At 56.3% G+C, this 23,388-nt stretch overlaps 1 protein-coding gene across 2 annotated transcripts in view; it reads right to left on the bottom strand.

The window, feature by feature from the left end:
- The window catches only part of CAPZB (capping actin protein of muscle Z-line subunit beta), a 137,762-nt gene that overhangs the window by 1,184 nt on the left and 113,190 nt on the right, over positions 1-23,388 (bottom strand). The window contains exons 5-9 of one of the 2 annotated variants that reach the window (XM_082403053.1): positions 18,106-18,247; positions 17,632-17,748; positions 4,824-4,889; positions 4,041-4,117; positions 2,461-2,573 (exon numbers count right to left, since the gene is read on the bottom strand). In XM_082403053.1, the coding sequence (XP_082259179.1) occupies positions 2,471-2,573; positions 4,041-4,117; positions 4,824-4,889; positions 17,632-17,748; positions 18,106-18,247 (505 nt within the window). In that variant the 3' untranslated portion in view covers positions 2,461-2,470. The remainder of the gene's footprint in view (positions 1-2,460; positions 2,574-4,040; positions 4,118-4,823; positions 4,890-17,631; positions 17,749-18,105; positions 18,248-23,388) is intronic. The other variant, XM_082403052.1, reaches the window with a different exon arrangement.

The raw sequence follows: 23,388 nt of genomic DNA, 5'->3' as shown, positions 1-23,388 counted from the left end.
GAGGCCGAGAGATAAGGACCCCGTTACAAAGCACGGGGTGCAGGGGCTGGCCACCCAGCGAGCGTTAAGAACCAGCCCCTCGGACGTCTGAGCCCGCTGCCTGGGCAGCACCTGCGGGCAGGCACTTTCAGGCTTCTGCAAGGCACCATCAGCTGTTAACTTGGCCAAGAAAATCCCTCAGCCTGAACTTCAAGAGGCAGGAAGGGACAGGTAAGTGGCCCTGGGTCGCTGCTGTCAAATCCTGAATTTGTGGGGAAATGTTCACGGGAGTGCACTTACGCACAGGTTAGAGCGAACAACAGCTAACCTTTGTAGAGGTTGTATGATTTACAGAGTGCTTCTCACGCACAATTCACTCTCACAAGCATCCTGGAGGGGTCTGAGCATTATTCCCAATTTACAGATGAGGAAACTGAGGCTCAGAGAAATGCTCCTGGCAATGACCTTAATGATCACTTTGTCAGATTTCCTCGATGTGTGGGTTAACCAGGAACTTACTATTTATAAACCTCCTAACAGTTTCAAAGCAGTGGAAACAGAGAGTGGAAGGCTGCCTTGCAGGAATGCTGTGGCGCCACGGGAATGTCACGCTTGACACGCGCTGGCCGTGAAACAGAATGGGAAGGAGAGACCAAAAAATAAGCCCCCAGCGCCGAATATGGGTGAAATACAATGAAGTAGGACCCAGGAGCATCCCACGTGGAATTCTGGCTACTGAGTCCTAGAAACATCATGGGAAGTGCCCTCAGGATGGTAAAGAAGGAGGCAGAGACAAGGCTTTGAAAGAGTCTATGTGCAACTACAAAAATTCCCATGAGAAATGCTGACATTTTTGGTTGATGCGGCTGAATACACATTTCTGAGTATTTGCTCTGCTCTGCTCTGTGACGGCCAAAGGAAGGGTCAGGCACCAGCCCTGGTGGCCCTCGGGCTGCAAACCTCAGCCAGCGCACCACAGGCTTCTGGAAAGCTCCCAATGGGAGGCTAACTTGCCCAGTGGGAGGATGCGGTGGGCGAAGTGGTGGCTCCCACGGCACCCCGGCCCGAGTGGGTGCGGGCTCTTCTGGGAAGGAGCACACCAGGCCTGGGCTGTACCCAGCTCCCCGCTACCCCCACAAAGGAGAAATTTCCAGTGTTAGAACCAGGTAAGAAACAGCAGGTTAGGCTTCGAACGGCTGGAGGTGTAAGGAGCAGGGCACTCGTTTAGGGAAAGGAGCTCGGGAAGGTCACTGCCAAGCAACTCGGAACCAAGGCCTGCAGGTGGGAAGGAGGGTCTGTCCTGGACAGAAGGTGCCAGGCTGCCCACTGCTGCAGGGGGTCCATGTCAGAAAGCCTCCAGTGTGTGGCCACAGGACTGGCTGAGGTGAGGGATCCAGAAGATTCTAGACTCACCCTAAAAGCTGAGGGGCTGGAGAGAAAACTGCACTACATGGAACACCTTAAAAGGGGGTTTCTTAATGCTCTGATGGGCGTGTGACGGTCCGAGCATGAGGCTGGAGGCTGACAGATGCCCCAGGCCCGACGCTGGCACACACGCAGACCAGACTGTGCTGCGGTCCCACGGCTGCAGAAGAGCCGCTCCGCCTGGTTACACAGGTGCTCCACCTCCATCCCCCCCACCGGGCCTCTTCCGGGTCAGGGTCTCCGAGTCCAGCCCCTGGGCCTGGGAAGAAGCCCCTAAGTCCAGGCTCTACAGCCCTGCCCAGCTGGGTTTCCAAACGCCTCTTATTAAAATCAGTTTCCCTCCTCCTCTCCGGGGATGCTGACTGCTTTCACACATCTGTATCTGTCACTAGCTCAAGTCATGGTCCCCGGCCATTGTCTACAGCCAGACTACTTCCCCTCCATCGGTGTAAGGCATTTAGGAGGACGGCTGAGCTCGCCAGGGGCAGAGGGTTATGCCGGTCTCGGCGGCTCCAGTGGCACCCGGTCTTGGGGGCACCAGGCCCGGCCCGGGGATTACAGCCCCACTCTGTGTCCCATCCTCAGACTCAGGGCAATACACCCTCCCCTTTTAGGTCGGCTAGCCCCAGTCAATCTCCCACCGAGAAGGGGGCTCATTTGGCTTCTGGGATCCTTGGTGGACAGCTGGCGAAGCCCCGGCTGCACACACAGCAGAGAGGCCGCCAAAGCCGCCGGCCGAGCGGGAGGCCACTGGGAGCGGCGCAGGCGAGCGGCTCCTGCCGGAGAGGCGACGGTGATGCCCGGCCGGCCCGGGCTGCTCCGGGGGGCAGAAGCCCAGACGGCCCGCCCTCACACGCAGCCCCGCCCAGAGTGCAAAGCACACACACCGCACGCGTGATGCAGGTCCGTGTAACGCGGGGCGAGTCTGCACGTTAAGGGGGCTGCTCCCAGCCGAGCGGACACGGGGTTAGTGGTGTTTAAGGGTCCGGCGGGGTCTCGGCGGGTTGGTGAGTCCTGTTTAGTGGGGCGGGCGCTCAGGCCTCTCAGGCAGGGTACCTGGAGCGGCTTAATTATCAGGCTGGATGTGGATCTGGCGCTGCGTCAGCACTTGGGAAAGCTCCCTCTGCAGCTGCAGGAACTTGGGGTTGTCGGGGATAACGTCAACAGATCTACAGAGAGTGTGCAGAGGTGAGTGCAGCGGGAGGGGGAGGACGGGACCCAGGAGCACAGGGGGCGACAGCTGAGAGGAAGTGCAGGGGACACACAGGCAGAAGAGAGAGGGGAGCGTCACCAAGGCTGCTGCCGCTCGGGGGCTGTGGTGGGGAGGTTCTGGCCGTGGGGCTCTCGCGGGCGGCGGTCACGGTTTTCAGGGGCTCAGACCACCACCCCGCAGGCTCTATGCGGCTTTCTCCGATTTTTCAGCCACCGCCCGGGGACCCTGCAGGCCAGGCGGGTGCGTGGCTGGCCAGGGGCCCCAAGCCAGGAAGCTCTGGGCAGAGATGACTTAATGAGGCCCCAGGCTCAGCAGCCAGAAGAGAGCAATGCTCTGGGGGTGGAATAAAACCCACCGGGGGCCAGACCACGTTCCCCACCGGCAGGGAGGAAATCAGAAAGATGATGAGTCCAAAGTGGGCCCACTCTTTTAAAACTCTATGAGTGAAAGACTAAAACATCTGTCTCCTGGACAGATTCACAAACCAGAGCTGCTTCCTGCCTCTCCTTGTTCCCAAAGGAGAGATGTGTCCACAGTGGGGGATTAGAGGGCTGGAAGCCAAGGGCAGAGCGGCAGCCCCCGGACTCGCGTGGTGGTGTAGGGGCCGCACGCCGGCCTCCATCCCACCCCCTCCCTTCGGCTGCCCTGCTCCTGGACGGGCGGAGGGCCACTGGGAGGAGTCCCTGGTCGAAGGTCACACGGCTCTGGCTGACAGAGGCTGCATGAGATCCCGGCCTCCCGACTCCAAGGCCCGTCTCGCTCCACAGCGGCCTCCACTGCCCCCAAAGGGGCTCTGGCCTCCTACCCTGCCCACCATGACCCTGAGGACCCAGCGAGCCCCTGAGCCCCCTTCGGCCTTCACTTGGGCCGACGCTGAAGAACCGAGGGCACAAGACGTGTGGGGAGGGGCAGCCAACAGCCCTGAGAGGACCCCAGGGTGGCGGGTCCCTCTCCAGAAAGCAGCAGGTCAGGGGGCTCTTTCTGTGGGATACTCTGCTGCCCTGGAAACCAGCCAACCAGAGGCCAGTGGTGTCATGCCCTCCTGCGTCTTAGGGTCTGATCTGGAGGTATCCTCAGGCCCAGGAGCCAAAGGGGCCGGGCAGATTCTTCAGGTGGGACTCAGGCTGAGGGACCGAGAGGTGACTCCAGGGACAAGGGCACCGATATTGTTAAGGTGAATGGGCCCCAGGAAAACAAAAATGGTGCAAGTCTACTCTGATTCCCACATCCATCCTGAGTACACACTCTGTATGCCGGGCTTTACCTTGCAAAATCTGCATTAACAACCCTATAAGGAGGATACCTCAGCCCTGGTTTACAAAGGAGGAAACAGAGGCCCAAGGCCATAGAGCTCTTAAGCAGTGACCTAGGATTCAAATCCACATCTTTCTGGTTCCGAAGCCCGTGCTTTGGGGTACATTACCTTAGCCCATTAACGATGTCCTTCGTTTTTCCAAAGTAGATCTCATTCAGCGTACTCCTGATTTTATTTTCCATGTCCTGGAAAAGGAGGCCGGTGAGACTGACGGGAACGCCCTCCCTCCTCCCGCCCCGCACCCCTGCAGTCCCCGCCGTGACCGCAGGGTGGAGGCACGTGAGTGCGCCAAAGCCGGCGAGGGAGCCGCAAGGCCAAGACCGCGCGTGTCACGTGTGCTCTGAGCGCCTCCCCATCCTGGCGCCCAGGACGCCAGTACCAGGTCCTGGTGTCCCAGGCTGACCCTCACTGGGAGCTGGCCCACCCCGCCCGACCACCCGCCAGCCCTCCCCCTAGCTCTGTGAACAACCCTGTGCAGCTGGAGAGCACCCCCTTCTTCCAGGTGGCGTGGGCAAGGGGGAGCTGAGGTGCAGCTCAAGCTCCTCCTCCAGAGCCCACTGGTGTTCCCGGGATCTGCTTCCCGTCTGAGCTCAGGTCTCCGCTCGCACCCACTGGACTGGGGGAGACAGGACTTAGGGCCTCCCGAGCTGAGTCTTCTGGGTGCACGTGCTTGGGGGACAGTAGAGGGGGTGCCTCTGGAGCTGGGCCCTGCTTGCGTCCAGATCAGAAGGCTCAGGAAACACGAGGCCAGGGCAAAACCTGAGAAATGCGCTGCTGGCTGCTGTGGAGTTGTGAGGGAGCAGCAAGGGAGGCCAGCAGCCGGCAGCCGGGCTCCAGGGGCGAACACCCCGTGCGGGGGAGGCGAACCGCGGCAGCAGGAGGCCCACTCACCTCGACCAGGCGCCCGATGTTGGCTATGTGCGGGGAGCAGTCGCTCACGGTTTCATCCTTCTCCATCTGCAAGAGACAGAAATGTTCCTCTCGGTCAGAGAGCCGGGTGAGGGCGCAGGGCCTGTTCTCCCTGCTGGCAGGGCCGGGGCCAGCTGGCGGGGGTTGAAGGCCACTTTTCCAGTGAGGGAGCCCCAGCACAAAGCAACCCAAGTTTCAGGTCGCAGACAGTCCAGCCAGCAGAAGCCCCGAGGCCCCGTTTCCAGGGGAGAGTCTTGTTCCGCCCTGTGGAGCACACCCCACCTCCACCTCCACAGCCCACAGCAGGGAGGGCGCAGGTGACCACCCCTGCCAGGCACAGGCTCAGCTTGGGGCCTGATGTCGCAGAGGAGCCCCCAAAGTGCCGTGCCGCTGCCGTGCCTGCGTGGCGCTACGGAGGGAGGGACCGGCAACCCGGGTGTCAGGAGACTCCGAGGCTCAGACAGATGGGGTGACCCGCCCAAGGTCACACAGGGAGTGACAGCAGAGCCCGGGTCAAAGCCATGCTTACTTCCAAGCCTGCATTCCTTCTACTCTGTGAGGCTGCAGGGCCGGCCGAGTGACCGTGTGGAACTTGAACAAGAGAATCTCAATCCACATCCCTGGTTATGACAGAGGGGGTTTTAGAGGAGGTGGGACCCAGCGAGCCAGTTCTGGCCCAGTGATCAGTACTCTGAGTATTAAAAGGAAAGGGGGCAGGGAGGGCAGAAGGCACTGATGACCCCGACACGAGCACTGAGTCATGACGCACGCAGAGCTCTCCCCCAGCTTCTGCCCTATGTTTAAGGCTTACTTCCCTCACAAGATTATACATTCCTTAAGGGCAGATGTATGTGCCGTTTTACACTTCACAGGTGCCTAGCAGAGTGCTAAGTGCATAAACGCTGTTTAAACCGAGTGGAAGCGTAGCTACGGTCACCTCTGTTACTTATTTATTTAGAAAGATTTATTTATTATTAATTTATTTCGTTTATTTTTGGCTGCGTCGGGTCTCAGTTGCGGCACGGGGGCTCTTCGTTGCAGCACGCGGGCTTCTCTCTAGTTGTGGCGCGCGCAGGCTCCAGGGTGGGTGGGCTCTGTAGTTAGCGGCACGCAGGCTCTCTAGTTGAGGCACGTGAGCTCAGTAGTTGCAGCGTGCGGGCTTAGTTGCCCCACGGCATATGGGATCTTAGTTCCCTGACAAGGGATTGAACCTGCGTCCCCTGCATTGTAAGGCGGACTCTTTACCACTGGACCACCAGGGAAGTCCCTCACCACTGTTACTGAAATAAAATCTGGAAGCTGAGGCAGTTTGGGGGAGAATGGATACGTGGATACGTACGGCTGAGTCGCTTTGCTGTGCACCTGGGACTATCACAACACTGTTAATCAGCTATACTCCAATATGAAATAAAAAGCTTAAAAAAATACAAAAAAAAAAATCTGGAAGCTGAAATAGGCAATCAAGAAACAGGATGAGAAGACAGGAACTGGATCAGGAAGGCTAGAGCTCAAAATGAATTCAGACTAGTGAAAAAAGCAGAGCAAAGGTGGAAGGTTAACTACCTTCAGAACCGGAAGAACAGGGCAGATGCTTGGGGTGCGTGGTGGTCTGTTCGGAGGCTAAAGGCCTCTGCCCAGTCTCACCTGCTTTTACTTCTCTTACCCATTAGGGAGAGTGACTTCCAGGCTGGGAAAGGTAGAACAGACCCCGTTAGGAGGGAGACAAAGCCGCAGATGGTAGGAGAGAACCAAGTCACTTTGTTTTTTTGGTTTTTTTTAATATCTTTTATTTTATTACTTATTTATTTTGTCTGTGTGAGGTTTTCATTGCTGTTGGGCGGGTTTTCTCTAGTTGCAGCGAGCGGGGGCTGCTCTTCGTTGTGGTGAGTGGGCTTCTCATTGCGGTGGCTTCTCTTGTTGCGGAGCACGGGCTCTAGGTGCGCGGGCTTCAGTAGTTGTGGCTCGCGGGCTCTAGAGCGCAGGCTCAGTACAATTGTGGCGCACGGACTTAGTTGCTCCGCGGCATGTGGGATCTTCCTGGACCAGGGCTCGAACCCGTGTCCCCTGCGTTGGCAGGCGGGTTCTTAACCACTGCGCCACCAGGGAAGTCCCCAAGTCACTTTAAATGATTAAGTTTCAGGGTCAGAAAAATCCGATTCTGTGACAGAGACATCCCTGAAAAGTTACGGCACACTTCAGAGGTGCCAGAACACTGGGGGAGGGCAGAAGCTGACCCCACTTCCATGGCAGAAGGAAGACTGGAGTTGGAAATTAAACACTGGTTTGACACTGATCCAGACAACAATTTTTGATGGGACCGTTAAAAAAAATCATCTGCTGGCACACTTTCACATGAGATACTCCAGGAGCCAGCACGGGCTCGCCATGAACGTGACCTGCTGCGAGACTCTCCAATTTCCTACTGAGAAGGGGATGCTGGGCTGCAGAACAGGGGGCTCCTCTAGGATCACATCACTGTGGCAGGTTCCCATCTAAGATCCTGTGGCCGAGTTTGGACGGCAGCCCACTCATGTTCCCAGGGTGGCCTCCAGGGCATCTCGCAGGATTCTCTACCTGGCCCTGGGTCTACCTGTTTGTCCAGGACTTAAAGAAAGTTACAGCGCAGAGGGTGCATGGGATCCTACTGCCAGCATCAAGGGTGGAGGTGATGAGAAGGGTCCTTCCAGGACCCGAGACACGGGTCGGCTGCAGACCACAGCGCTCCCTGGCGGCAGCCACCTCACTCCGCCTGGTCCTCACGAGAACCACTTTAAACCCGAGGAAACTGAAGCTTAAAGGTGTCAGGTGCTCTGCCCAGATGACAGCCCCGTTCGACCCCGCCACCTCTGCTCCTCCTGCCCCGGTGTGCTGACTTACCTTCACCAGGGCAAATGCAAACCACCTACTTTGGCTCAAACATTAATCTCACCGAGAACAAGATGAGGAACAAGCCCAGTGAAGAGACTTGTGGGTTTTAGGTGATTTCAAACTTGACAAGAGTGTGATGGGACCAAAATGAAGCTATATTACTGGGGCCCAGCGCAGGGGCGGCGCGCCCCCCATCATACAACGAAGCTGCAGGGGCGAGGCCACATCACTTGCTGAGGGAGGCCCCTCCGTTCCGTCCCAGCCCAGCCACATCCACAGGGCTGGATGCAGTCTGGGTTTTCAGAGAGCCGTGGGCAAACTGGAGTCCTTCTGCTTAAAAGGTCTGAACACCCTGACCCCAAGAAATGGGAAAGAATGTGGATATCTCAGGCCGGGAGGGGAGAGACTCGGGAGGTCCTGGCCATGCTGAGGGCCTGCTGTCCAGCAGGGGCGTGTCTGGCAATCCGTGTCATTGCCAAGAGGTGACGGAGCTCTCTGTTATTATAGCTGCATCTGCTCACAGAGCAATGAGCCCCGGGTCCCTGCAGGTGTCTGGGGAGAAACGGGGTGGCCATGTGTCAAGATGCTACAAGAGGGGGATCCGGAGTAGAGTGATGGTCTGGAACCCACGGCCTTGCAAGGCCCTTTCAAAGTCAGGAGACTAAGTCTGAGAGCGAAGACGCCTGGTCTCTGAGAGTCTCTGAGAGTGAAGACGCCTGGCTCTGGCAAGACCGTCTGGCTGAGGACTGGCCCAACAGGAGAGACTGAGTGAGATGCTAGAATGATCGGCTGCTCTGCCCCCAACACCGGGCCCTGAGCCACCCCAGGCATTCTGGCCAGTGATCCTGGGGAGTCTTGATCCTGAGACTCAGGGGCTGCCACAGAACAGGAGGTGAGCGTGCCCACCAACTTCAAAGTGCAGCCACTCCCCACCGTTTCAGGTGGATGAGCACCCCACCCTGGGCGGCGCCGTGGCGTGTGCGGGACATGCCAGGCCCCGAGCAAAACCCCGCGGCCACGACAACTGGAGCCTGTGCGTGTTGAACAGGGGCTGGGACTGCGCTCCGCCCTGAGGAAGGACGGCGCTTGCCTACCCATTCTTAAAAGGCATTTTTGGACACGGACACGCTGGCACTGAGTGTCCTCTCCTCCCACGTGGAAGAGGTTTCTGTGCCCGGCCAGACGGCAGCTCAGGGCTGCTCTTCCGGGCAAGGAGAGGCCTCGGGGGTCTGACCCAAATGAATTACGTCCTCCCACAAACTGGCCTCTCCGCCTCCCCAGCTCCATGCAGACGGCAGACTCCTGGCAACCCCAGGGAAGCAGTGAGGCCCTGAAGCTCAGTGAGGGCCCCATTTTAAATGTGCACCAACCACCCAAAGTTGAGGCCAGAACTGGTGGCAAAGGGCTCAGGGCCATCAGGGAAGCAAAGTCACATCAGATATCCGACCTCTTGGGTATCACCTCTGCTTCAGAATCAAGAGCCATCCTCCAACAAAGGAAAAGGCTGGAACTGCTGGGCGCTCAAAGATAAAAGAGGTCTGGGCATGGGGGCCAGGGCGGGTGAGCCTCCCCCAGGAAGGACACCAGGGGCCACGAAGCTTGAGGCAGGGAATCTGAGCCCAAGGCAAAGGCCCAGCAGGGCCCGGGGGGAGGGAAGGAAGAGGGTGGGCTGGGGTCGGGGCAGAGGCCCGGCACACAGACATGTCTCCACGGCCCCCCTGCCCGCACCCCTGCCGACTCCCTTCACACCTGGTCAGGGTCAGCTCGCTGGCAAAGCTGACCTGCCAAAAATGGAACTATTTTTGCATTGTAGATATTATTACATCCTTATAAGAGGGGCTGCCAGAGGAAAACATTTTTATGTGCTGTGGCCGCACAGATGTTCCACAAGGTGGTTCCAACCGAGTCTGGAATCAGAGCCCCGCCCGCCTGTCCCCATCAAGCACCTCGGCTCCTCTCCGCGGCCCGGCGACGTGGAGGACACGCGTGAGTGTGTAGAAAGCAGGCCATTTTCCTCAAAAGGGAAAACGTGAGCAGAGTGCCGTGTGGCACTTTCCAGTGAGCAGAGCCCGGAGGGTGGGGACCTGCAGGAAGCCAGCCCCGTCTAACGGCTCCTGCTCTGGAGCCCTGGGGGGCGAGGGCCTTCCTTGCCTCTGCACTGTTCTGAAGAACCTAATATGTGCCCTAGGCCCAGAACGGCGCCTGGCTGAACGGCAGCTCCGTTCCCGGGACTCTCCCCGGCCTGGCTCCTCCTAGTTACTGGGCTGTGCTCCGGGTCAGAGCGGGGCTGTGAGGCCAGGACTTAACATGCTGTCAAGCCAGAAGACAGTGGTCAGACAGCCTCTCAAGGAAGGTTCGGTTTCCCCAGTTTAGGAAAAATTTAACTGAGCCTAAAACTGTATACATTCTAGAAGATGGAAAAGTCTCTGCTTGCGTGATAGGTGGTAATAGCAGTAACAGCTATTATTTATTGGGCATAACCCATATGTCAAAATGTTTTTTTATTTCTGCTCTACAACAATCTTGCCAAATGGGCATTATTAAGCTCGATGGTGAAAGTGCTGAATTTCAGAGAAGGGAAGCGGTTCGTCCAGGTCACACAGCTGGCAAGAGACTGGGCTAGGATCTGAACCAAGGTCTGGATGATTCCAAAACCTGTTTTCTTCCAGGAGACTTCTCCATTTTCTCAACTTCATCCACGTTCTTTACCGGAAAACTCAAGGACAAACCGCCAGTCCAGGGCTCAGAAATTCCGAGCAGTTTCATCCCTGCCTCATCCGCCTGCCTTCCCCCCAACCCTTCCCTTCCTCGGAGCAGCTGCTCCGTTCCTCGCCTGCCCAACCTTCCTAGCGGGGGATGGGCACAGGGAGGCAGCCTCACACCAGCTTTCCCTCTCGACCAGGCTGGGTCATTCCGCCCCAGGTCACCGGACGTAAACCAAAGCATCCCTAGAAGCCACGCCACTCAAGTCTCTCCACCCCTGAAGCCAGGAACCCTAGGGAACAAGGGGGCAGCTGCAGCTGGGCCTCCCCGGGTGAGAAAGTCCTCCCTGAACCACCCCGAGTTTGGCCCGGACCCCTCTGTTCCCCACATCTGGAGGGAAGGCCATGGGCTCTTCCCCCTGCAACACGCCGCCTTGCCTGACTGCCAAGCGCGAGTCAAAGAGGATTTCCCGGCCTTGACACGCGGGCAAGTGCCTCTGCTGGAGTCTCACTGCTCGAAGATACATCACAAGGGAGCCCGGTGCTGAGCCGGGGGGAGAGCTCGCCTTCCGAGTGTCCGCCCTAATCTCCCAGCTCCACAGGACATTCCACCTCTGTTTCTAAATATTTAGAGTCGGAAAAAAATGTCAAATGAACATCTGCAGGGCCCGGCCCCAGGCTGGAAACCTTGGATCTCTTTCCCGAGATTCACAGTCTTGCCTCTTTCCCACGCCTCCAGCTGTCACACAGAAGTGACCTCTCAGCGCAACTTCCTTTTCAGCGCGTTGGTACTTGGCCTGCGGAAAGCAGCCTTCCCACCGGGGCCCAGGTGGCAGCTGCCGCCCTCCTGCCCTCAAGGATTGGCCGTGAGGAGGCTCTGCGAAGATGGCCCTCACCTTGCCTCCCACAGCTGCAGGGATCTGCCAAAACACTTTCTCTGCTTGCTTTCCAGGGACGTCCCTAAGAGACATCTTTTGGCGGGGGCGGGGGAACAAAGGGCTGGAGTGGAGGAGATGGGTGAGGGTGCCTTGGTCTGAGCCCCTGGGGCATCTCCACAGCCGGCAGGTCACAACGAGGTGTGAAATGCAGCTCCAGTACATTTACCAAGAGCAGTAAGAAAGTCAGTGATGGGGGCTTCCCTGGTGGCGCAGTGGTTAAGAATCCACCTGCCAATGCAGGGGACATGGGTTTGATCCCTGGTCCGGGAAGATCCAACATGCCGCGGAGCAATGAAGCCCGTGTGCCACAACTACTGAAGCCCGCGTGCCTAGAGCCCGTGCTCCACAACAAGAGAAGCCACCGCAATGAGAAGCCCGCGCACCGCAACGAAGAGTAGCCCCCGCTTGCCGCACCTAGAGAAAGCCCGTGTGCAGCAACGAAGACCCAACACAGCCAAAAAAAAAAAAAAGTCCGTGAGGGCGCCTTGAGAGAGGAGAAGATGGAGGCAAAGCCTGGGGAGCCAGGGAAAGGGACTCCTGGGGGGACATTCCGCCAAGCCCAAGCCACGGCCCTTCCCAGGACAGGCACAGGAAGCAGGAAAGTGGGGGAGCCCTGGGCATCGTGCCAGGGAAGGGTGGCCCCGGCCTATGCCGCTGCGGGGTGGCCAGTATGAGCTGGATGGAAACGGGAGAGCTGGGAGCCCTCGGCCTGGCTGGGTGCTCCCGACCGCTGGCTAGGACGGCTGCCAGGGTCGGGGCCTGGCACTGTGGGCCTGGTGAGATGGCCCCTTCCCTCCTGACACACGTGGGGAAGGTGTGAGTGTGCAAGTGAGTGTGGGGCTGCCACGACGCCTGGGTCACAGCAAGTACCGCTTACTGGAGGAACTCGAGCGAGGAAGACCCACCTGAGCCCAGCGCTCACACCCCTCACACCCTGGGGTCACCCCCAGACGTCTCCAACCCGTCCCTCCTCTACTCCTCCTGCCTCTGCCCTTCCTCGTTATTTCCTGCCTTGAGGCTCCTTCACTGACCACCCGGCCACAGGCTAGTCACTGCAGCCGCTGCCGGGGCCATCATTTGAAGACACAAATCTGATCAGATCAGTTGACTACTTAAAAAATCTTAAAGCCCTCCGCACCACCTGTGGTGGTGAAGGCGTCTCATGTGGTCACTTGGGCTCCTGCAAGAGGCACCCAAAGCGTGGCGCTGCGGAGCACGCTCCAGGGAGGCCTGGCGCCTCCACTGGACTCCGTGGTTCTGGCCCCGCTCGCGGGGCCTGTTTCTGGGGCCACTGATGCACTGCCGCTGCCCACGCTGCCTGCTCGAGGGGCTGCCAACGGAATGTTCCCGGGCGCCCACAGGGCAGTGTCCTGTTTACACTGAGCCGACTGACTGCTCAATGCATTTCTGTGCAAATGCTTACTGAGCATCTCTTAAATGCCAGGCCTACAGATAGGGGACAGATTAAGACCAAAAAAATGCAGTGTGGCAGAACGCAGCTTTCTTTTTCTTCTAGGCAGACAAACCTGGGTTCACATCCCGGCTCTGCCTGCTACTTAGATAAGTCACCACAGCAAATTACTTAATAGCCTGAACCTCAGTTTCCTCACCTGCTAAATGGGAGTGATAACTCTATGCTGCTGACAACCCAATCAACAGAGACAGCCCACATTACCACACGCGTTCACTCTCGACCACTGATTTGCTCAGCTTTCCTGGAACCCCTTCGCTTCCCATCCAAGAGAACCAGAGGTGTTTTCCCAAGGCTCATCTGGGACAAACAGCTAAACCCGCAACCCTCATTTCCCCTGTATGCGCAGAAGCTACGCATCATTAACTTAGATTTGTCACCCTCGTTGCTTCCCTGCCCCTCCTTTTGCAGTTACTTACTTTGGAAACCAGCCCCAGATTTAATGCACCTCAGATGAGTTACGCGACCGGCCGCAAGGATGATGACAGAAGCATGAATTTCCTCATGAAAGCCCAAGAGCACAGGCAATCCAAACAGGCCCGCGGGCCAGCGCGGTGCGCTGAGGACAGCCACTCATCAGGCCTGCGTTTGGCTTGGCAGCGGGCGCTGCTCACAGCAAGCCCGGACCCTGGCCGTGGGCTGACAGCTCTGATTTAAACTATTAGCAAGGCTGAGGATTAAATATTTGTCCAGGTCACTGTAAACCGGGTGGAATTATAAACAGTTCGGAGCGGTAAGTGATGCAGGAAACAGTCTCCGGATACAGGTTTAGGATTTTCCACCACTCCCCAGGTGGCAGGGTGTCGGGGAGGACGGCTGTGAGAGAGCCAGCTGCCTGGGGTTCGGCGGCCCCTCCCTGGTCAGTGGTTCCTGGAAGACAAGGGCCCATTTCCACGCAAAAGGATGGTCTCTGCCCAGTGAGCACTAGCCTCTGGGATGGTGTGGGGACAGCCCTGCCCAGAGGCCAGGGAAGGGGACCCCCGAGATCCCTTGCGGCTCCAGGCCCTGTGACACGGCAGAGGTGGTGCAGGTTCTGCACGGAGAGTGTGAGGCTACGACACGCGGCCCAGGCACCTGCCTTGCACTTCTACTGTTCAAGTGCACGGAGATGCTTCTGTGACTGCACTTAAAAAGAGCTACTAAATGTATCCTTTCTGCCACATTTTAAAAAATTAATGGTTATGAAAAGCGTAATTATTATCTTACTGAAAAAGCCATTTTGATATTAAAAGGAATCCTCATGAAGTCAGGCACTCCCAGGATGAGGATGGCGACGGTCATCTCGGCCAAGGAAGGCTCCCTCCTGAGGCCGTTCTGAGGGGCGCTGCAGCCAGCACCGGCTTCTCTGAGGCCAAGTCTCAGAGGAGGCTCAGGCCACGCTACCCGCCTGTGCTTCCTCTTCCTGTCACACAGAGGCGCCACTGCCCTGCACCGGCACTGGGTTAAGGCCTTCCCTTCGGGTGGGGCTGTTAAAAGTCCTCAACAGGACTCTTAAACAAGGGTCTTCAACCTGCTCAGAAGCTTCAAGTAGCACGTGAAGCAAAAGTGAAGACAAGTCTGCCCCGGGGGAGGCGGCACCTTCCGGTCCAAGCTCCCAGCTCACCTCACACGCCGGGAAGGGACACCTTGAAGATGGGCTGCTCATGACACCTCAGCCAAAGACGGGCAAGAGAAAGGTACACAGCAGCTGTGATACTGTGATGTATAAGAAATACACAATTTGGTCATTCGGATGACCAAAATACATTTCTCACGTACATCTGGTCTTTATCCATGGTTCCGGGCTCACAGCTCCCAAACCCTTGGAATTTCCTGGGCGATAAGAGCAATGGGAGCATCTTTTGTTATATTTGGTCTCTTGTCCTCAGTTCCTGAAATCAATCGCTTCAGGGCCATAAAGGTGAAATGGGTGCCTTGTCGCTCATAACAAGCCCCTTTCCACCACAACTGGGTTTATGTTAATGAGGTGACTTTTGGAAAGTACCAAAGCATGGGGGCTGGTTGCCAGGGGAACCAACCATAAACAGAGGGGTGGAACTTTTAGTCCTACCTCTGATTTCCAGGCAGGGGAGAAGGGCTGGAGGTTGAATCAATCACCAGTTGCCAATGAGTTAATCATTATGCCTATGTAATGAAGTCTCCACAAAACCCCACGAAAGATGGGAATCAGCTTCCAGGCTGGGGAACCAAACTGCTTCCAGGGGCCCCAGAACTCCGTGAGAACGAAGCTCCTTTGTTTGAGGCCTCGCCCCGCGGATCTCCTCATCTGGCTGTTGATGCGTAACCTTTAAATATCCCTTGGAATAAATCTGCAATCTAATGAGTAAACGGGTTTCCTGAGTTTTGTGAGCAGCTCTAGCAAATTAATCGAACCCAAGTAGGGGGTCATGGGAACCTCTGATTTGTATCCAGTAGGTCAGAAGCACAGGGGACAACCTGGACTTGCCACTAGCGTTGGAAGGTGTGTCTCAGGGGAGGAGGGCAGGCAGTCTTGTGGGACTGAGCCCCGGACCTGTGGGATCTGACGCTATCTCCTCCAGGTAGGGTGTCAGGCTCGTAGGTGAATTGTAGGACACCCTGCTGGTGCCTGGAGTACTGCTTGCTGGTGGCATGGGGAGCTGCCCCCCAAGATAGAATTAGGTGCAGAACCCCAAAGAGTAGCACTCGTCAAATTTTAATGTGCACATAAATTACCTGGAGAATTCTGTGAAATTTAGATCCTGATTTGGTGAGTCTGGGTAGGACCCCAAGCTCTCTGCATTTGACAAGCTCTTCCGTGGTGCTGACGCTGGTCCCTCCTGGACTACACTGTGAGAATAGCTGTGAGGTTCCCTCCAGCTGCAGAGCAGAGGCTCTGAGAGAGCCCTCCTGCCTGGCCGGGCTGTTCAGGACCAGAGAGGTGGGAAACAGAGCAAAGCAACGCTCCTCACCACATCAAAGGAGCCTGAAGTGCAGAGACACGCTGAGGGCGAGGAGAGAGAAGCCATGGCCAAGCCTGCGGTCACCTGGTCCTAGCACGGCAGGGAGCCGGCTGGGAAACAGCAGGTGGCGGTCAACCACAGGTGGCTCAAACGGCATCTATCTGGAAATGCGAAGCCCTGCTTAGGCGGTGAATCAGAGCTGGACAAGCTCACCCTGAAGACCAGTGCCCTAGAAAGACGGTTATCAGACTGATGTCTCCCCCCTATGGAAGTCTTTGGTAGCCAGGCTGGAGAGCTCCAAACTTGGCCTTGAACTAATACGAAGACAGAGTCCTCTTAGTTAACGTGCAAGGAAGAAAGCCGGAAGGAACAGCTAACACCTGGATGACCAAAACCGAGATTCGACATTATCTGTCCCTGGCGGAATGGACAAACACCAAAACCTGAGTTCACATGTAAAACCTCATTTTAAGAAAAGATCAACTGCACAAGAACAGACGGGAAACCCCCGGACTGTCAGCAGCTCGTGGGAAAAGAGATGGGGGGGGGGGAGCCAGTGGGGGCCATTTAGCCAACTGCACACCTGTGAGGTGCCAGCAGAGCAGCACGGGGCCCATTCCGGATGCCTCTTTTTATGGAGACTGATGTAAAAGGAACGGGCTATCCCCCAAGGCAGTGAGCTCCCTGGTCCTACCCGAGCAGAGCGGCACAAACTGTCCTGCCAGGTTGGGAGATGACCTCTGAACTCTTCCCATGTCAAGACCCTGTGACTCAAGCAGTCTTTGGACTGCTTTGACCAGACATACCCATTTTTTCTGTATGAGGTGAACGAATATTCTGAGTTTTGAAAAGTGCCCTGCTGGGGTGCACAGTGGAGGATGCCGGTGACTATCATTCCGTTGCACCCCTGCACCCCTGGAGCACTGCTGCGGGGGCCAGAGCTGAGCAGAGAGCAGGCGTGTACCACAGGGCACCTGCCTGGGGAGGCCGGTAAACCCGCTTGGATGCTTAAGAGGCTCTCCCTCTTCTGGATCCCTGAAGCTTCTTTTTCAGTCCTTTCTCTCCTTTGGGGGACCCTGGCTACTATCCCCCAGCAGCCTGCTGCCAAGCCCCTAGGCTGACCCCCTGGCTGCCGTCACTCCTCACTGCCCACCCCCATCCACAGATCACGGCCATCCGTTCTCGCTGCAGAAAGCACCTCTCCATTGTCCAGTGGCTGCGGGCTGCCCACACCCAGCCCTCTCTCCACTGTGAGAAAGCTGCCTGATTTCACTCTAGGAAATCAACACCCACACCCCTGTTCGTCTCCTCGACCATGGGTAGTCACATGACCCTAGCGTCAGGAAGTGATTCTGTCCTGGACAAGTAACCCGACCCGGCAGTGAGACGTTCCTGGGGTTATACGGCAGACCTGCTCTGCGAGAGAGGCTCTCCCCCAGGATGGCCAGAGGCTGCCAGGAGCCCCCGCGTGGAGAGCCAGAGTCCTGCCCACATCATTCGTGTCTTAGACCCGGGTGGGCTGAACGATGTCCGAACGTCACAATTAGATGAGCTGACTCATTTCCATTTTCGCTTAAGTCAGTGAGAGTTTTACTTCCGTCACCTGCAACCAAGAGCCCTAATACATCATCTAAGCCACAACCGAGAAATTAATCCATTCTAAAATGTTACCAGCAGTATGCCCTAAACATCACGGGAGCACCTTAACATAAACACACCTTGACCCCAAGTAAAACCTCCCGTGACTGAATGTCGGGAAACACGGACAGGCCTGTGGGGAGATCACGTCAGGCGCAGGGGCTGCCCCAGGACCCTCTGTGGGGCAGCTGCTCACTCATCTCCACACACGGCCAGCCCTGCGGCTGCAGCCGGGGGCACTGACCACCTTACCTGTCTAGTAAGGCTGCCGCCGAGGTTCATGGTGCCAGAGCCGGATTTGTTGGTCTGCAGCCACAGCATCACCGTGGAGGTCAGCTTGTAGTGGGCGGTGCGACCGCTGGACTTCTCCTGCAGGATGAGACAGAGGTCAGAGCCTTGGGCACAACCCTGAGCCGAGGAGAGCCCGAATGGCCCCTGAATTCAGGTCATTCTAACACGTCCCTTCCTAACACGTCACCATGACATGACCTTATAGCATCCCAAATGGTTTTTAAAGGGGCCGAATCTGCGGTCACTGTATCCAAGTTCTTTGGGGATCTTTTTCATCAATGACTACTGCGATCATGACTTATCTTTATCCACGTGGCTGTGGGCACTTTTAGCAATCAGCAGGGGTTTATACGTCACAACATACCCCCATCAGGAAGCACCTGCTAGGGAACAGGCCGCACCGTTTGGGCTGCCAGCTGCGGGGGGGAGCTGTACCTGCACTTCCACCACGTGGATGGAGTCCCAGCAGCCTTTGATCTTCTTTGATCCATCTCCAGCCTTCTTTATGAGGATCACTCCAGCAAAACCATGATCCAGATCCCAGAGGTAGACAGATGAGACGCCGCCTTCAAAATACCTGCAGGAAACAGGCCCACGTGTCCATGAGATGTTAAGCCCGTCAAATTACAGATCATCATCCCAGGTCCCAGGGGTGGTCGTTTGGCAAAGATGCATCTAATAAATGTCTCTCTGGGATTAACGACCCTCCCTACGGTGGCTCCAGGGTTGATTCTTGCATGTGTCCTGCTCATTCGTTGGTCAGGGGAGGGGATGAAGCATCCTTTCGGGTGGGGGGCTCACAGAAAGAACACGGAATTAGGAGTCCAAAAGATGAGTCTGAGTCTGAGCTGCCCTTCCTCTGGCTTTGTGGCCTTTGGCAAGCTGACTCCACTTCTCTGGGCTTCACATTCCTTCCAGACGAAGGATCCAGCAACGTGTGTGACATGTAACAGACCCTCAATGGGGGTCATTACTACTGAGTAATCATTATCGTGTGATATTCCTATCTTTTGGGATGGCTACTTCACAGGCGAAAAACAGGAAAAACAGAGCAACCACAGTCCAGACTTCTCCCACTGAGAGCAGACAGGGCTCTGTTCCCCCCGGAACGCTCCAGGGCCTGCACACACTGGGGCTTCTGTGGGTTTTTCAGAGCAACCTGCTGCAACACTGTAGCCTGAAACGAAGGGCTAAGGCTGGGACCGAGCTTCCTCCGCAAGTCTGAGGCAATACTGAAAAATTCCTAATTCAGATCAAATGCAGGAGGGAAAGAAAAGGCCAGAGGAGCAAAGGAAATCAGGCAAGGATCCCAAATTCAAGGGCACCAAGGCAGCGGCTGTCCGTACAGGTCCAAGGAGCTCAGAAAGCAGAGGCGGACCACCAGCTGACGTGCAGCGCCTCAAATTCTGCTGACGACCAACTACGACTCTGGAAAGACGGCGTCTCTGGTGGCTAATAGCACACTCTACCAGAAAGTCTGTGGCCTCTCTGACCCCATTTAACCCTGCATCAATGGTGCCGCAGGTGCACTCCGGGACTCTCCAGGAGGCCCGGGGCCGTGGCCTCGGATGTGAGCAGGCAGGCACCGAGACACACGGGCTGGGGAGTCAGGCAGGCACGGGTCCCCAAGTCCGCCCCGCCAGTCACCAGTTACGTCATGCGCTTATCCGCCCAATGACTACTTATCAAGAGCTACCAGCTGTGCGAACTGGGCCTTAGTTTCTTTATAAAGCAGGGACAGTACTGGGACTTCCCTGGTAGTCTAGCTAAGGTTAAGGCTCCACGCTCCCAATTCAGGGGGCCCGGGTTTGATCCCTGGTCAGGGAACTAGATGTCGCATGCCACGACTAAAAGATCCCACATGCCGCAACTAAAGACCTGGCACAGCCAAATAAATAAATAAATAAATAAATATTTAAAAAACCAAACAAACAGGGATGGTATCTACTTTCTAGGATTGTTGAAAGACAAAAACAATACAGGAAAGTAGATACCTGACCAAAGATTATTATTTTCATAACAAAAACAAGTAATAAAAATAAACACGTATATGAATTACACCTCGATAACGCTGTTACATAATAAAAAATATACATGGTAAATGCTAATATTTAGAGAATGTAAGCGATGGGTATACCAAGAATTCTTTGTACTCTTTTTTGGACAATTTTGCTGTAAATCAAACTCTTTCAAACTAAAAAGTTTTCCTACAAAGGCCAGTATGTGATATACACCAGGGTGTAACCGAGAGACAATCAAGACGGAAGAGGTAGTCTCTCTTCACGCTGGAGAGCTGCAGGGCCCCGTGGCTGCTTTGTCTCTGGCTCTGACCCACCGCAGGCCCACTGGGCGTGGCGCATGAGGGTCCACACCTCGGCCTGCTCCCCTCGTGTCCTCCCCGCCAGCATTCCTCAGGGAGACTGTCCCCACTGCTCCATCCCGCGCTACCCATTGCGACTGAGCCGTCAAGTGAAATTCACAGCTGTCTCCCCTGGCCAGTCGGCCCCAGAAGGCAGGTGACGGCAGGAGGCTGTATGAGGTGCCAGCCCCGGGGCTAAATGTTGGTCAAAAGATTGAGAGACTGAGGTTGAGGGACTGAGGGAAAGGAAAGATTGAGGGATTGAGGACTCTGGCTTCCAACCAGGGCAGCAGAGCGTAGAACTGCGAGGGGAAAGCACGGGAGAAGGGAGAGACACACCTGCGGGCCCCAGCTCGGCGCCAGCCCAGGGCAACTCCGGGAAACTGGCCAACGCTGGGCACTCGGGGACCCCACTCAGGAAGGCGCTTTCCCTTGTTCTAAATCTCTCCCCAAACCCCAAGTAGGTAAGTGTTCTGGCATAGAGCCTGAGCCCCCCCCCCCCACTTCCCTCCACAGGGCCACCGTGACCCGGCCCAGCCCTGCAGGGAGCTGGTCACACGCTGGGCCACCCTGGAACGCTCCTGGGACATGTGGGGACGCATCAGTCACCTTGGGACCAGACCCCTCGCTCAGGTGAGCGGGCGGCATGGGCTCCGGGGTTTTGGTGCCGCCTCCCCCAGCTCCCCGGGAGGCACAGCAGTACTACCGCGGGCGGGAAGGGCAGCCCAGGGCAGGCCCGCCAACACCGTCCTTTCGGTGACAGATGGCTGGGCTCCATCGCATGGTTTTCCCTTTCTGCCTGCTTGTCGGGAGAGCAGCCCCACATCAAAAGGGAAAAAACAACTTTTAAAAATGTGGCTTTTGGGGCTTCCCTGGTGGCGCAGTGGTTGAGAGTCTGCCTGCCAAGGCAGGGGACACGGGTTCGAGCCCTGGTCTGGGAGGATCCCACGTGCCGCGGAGCAACTGGGCCCGTGAGCCACAGCTACTGAGCCTGCGCGTCTGGAGCCTGTGCTCCCCAACAAGAGAGGCCGTGATGGTGAGAGGCCCGCGCACCGCGATGAAGAGTGGCCCTCCGCTTGCCACGGCTAGAGAAAGCCCTCGCACAGAAACGAAGACCCAGCACAACCATAAATAAATAAATAAATAAAAATAAAATGACTAATACTCAAAAAAAAAAAAAAAATGTGGCTTTTCTTGTGCTGGCAGAAGTGGGCCGCTAATTCCTTCTTTCCTGGAGCAAAGGCTCGAAGCCCAGCGGGCGTGTTCGTCCTTCTGTCCCTCAAAGCCCACGGCCCCCCGCCTCAGGCGCCTTCCAGCCCAGAGTGTTGTTCTTGTCTCTGTGCTGGGACTCGGGGGAGGGCAGGTCAGGCTGCCCTGGGAGGGAACCAGCAGAGGGCCTGGTGGCTTGACAACCCTCCTCGACACCACCTGGCAACCAGTTCAAAAGCACCGGATGGCCTGTGGTTGAGCCCTCTCAGTCCCCTCCCTTAGATTTCTGTTTTCTTCCAGAAGAATAAAACAACAGCATTACCGTTCTGCGGGGCGGAACTGGCCATTTCCGCTCCGAAGTCCCACCTCGCGGCCCGGCTCCCCCTCCGGGCAGCTCCTCCCGGCAGCCTCAGCCTCCCTCGTGGGCCACACTGACCAGGGTCCAAAGTTACAAAATGTCGGAGACAAAGGAGGTAAAAATGCAAGCTCGACTCTGATGCTCACGTGGGTTACTATTCTTCCCCCAAATTAAAAAATTTATTAGAAGAACATTATTTTAAAAAAAGGAAATTTAAAATTTAGCCCACAACACCATAAATCAGCTTATCCCATAAATCTCATTTTTCCAAATTCCCCTCCGGTCTCTGTCCAGACGCTTACTTTTTATGTAACTGTAGGCACAGCAAGGGGACTGGGCTGGGCTCGGCTTTCCTCACTTGGCCAGAATCACGAGCACCTTTCCACGGAGCCACGTGACCTCCGTAATTGGTTTCATAGCTGGGAGAGTGTCCCGTCGGGTAGTACCCTCACTTACAGGCAGTCTGACTTTCAGTGAAGAGATGAGGGCGGCAGCACCAGAGCGGCCACTGTTCCTCGTGCTGTTCAAGAGCAGACCCACATTCCATTCACCTAAAGGGACCTCTGGGGACGCGTACGGCTGCGAGTCTCAACCTGACGTTCCAGGACAAAGGGACTGGAGGACGCGTGATGAGAAGGGGCCGCTCAGAATCGCCCAGAAGGCCAGCCTCTGTGGCAGAGTGGCCGCGGGGAACGGACAGCCCCCGTCCCACGGTTTATGGCCCTGCTCTGCGCGTGAAGCGTTAATTAAAGAGGGACCTCAACAAGTTTTTGGAAATTTATTCTTACCTACTGTACCTTTGATCATAATGACATGAAACGGGAAAAAAAAATAATTTTTACGTGGTTCACATTTATGAGTTTTTACATAAAGGCTTTTGTGGGTATTTTAAGAATGTGCTAAAATGTTGTCTGAAACCACATAAAGCCATCTGAGGAGTCGCCCGCCAGAACTAACAGCACACACATGGAAGCACTTTAACTGGCCTTTGTATATTTAATGAGTCAAATAGTATTAATACTGTTTAAATGCTAACATGCTATTTCAATAAGGGGGCTCTGCCATCCCTGGCGACTCGCTCTCGGGCCGTGCATGGCAACATGAACGAGGCATCAAGAGTGGCCTGGCGCTGCGAGCGAGCTGCCAACGGGTTCACCCGGCCCGCCTGTGCTCTGCCCCTGCTCCACAGGGGAGGGAGGGAGGACGGTCCCAGGACCACTGCCATGGCCCAGCTGTGCTGGGCACAAAAGGGAAGGCCCAGAGGTCTCTGGTAAAGGGGGCAGCTTGGGGAACATCTTTAAAACGTGGACGCCCAAAGATGAAACCCCTGGGCTTTTCTTAGGCCTGGTACCTTCAGGGAGTGAGGGCTGAAATCCGCACACACGGTGAGGAGGGTGAATGACCTGTTAGCCACAGGGACACAGGGACAGTCTGTGGGGACACTGCAGAGAAGCCGGCTTGGAAAGTCGAACCAAGGAACAGTGGGGCCTTTCAGAGTTCCAGGAACATCAGGAGTAGGAGAACCGATAGACCGACCCAGACCAACCCGGGAACAACGAGAGGAAAACGATGCTCTGATGTCCACCCAAGAGTGAACTCCTTCAACCAAGTGCCATCGGCTCCACAGTTGGTGGCTTTCAAGATCTTCCCAGCAGATTAACATTTTTTTAAGGCAAATGGAACTGCAGAGAATTCAGACAGCTGGCATTAAGGAGATGGGGGCACCTGGATTGGCTCCGTTAAGTCCCATCATCTGAAAAACAGTATGTTGACCACAACCAGGTTTCATAAA

Source organism: Balaenoptera borealis (genome assembly GCF_965194805.1).
Source record: "Balaenoptera borealis genome assembly, chromosome: 1".
Lineage (NCBI taxonomy): Eukaryota > Metazoa > Chordata > Mammalia > Artiodactyla > Balaenopteridae > Balaenoptera > Balaenoptera borealis.
This window is presented reverse-complemented; position numbering and strand designations above follow the sequence as displayed.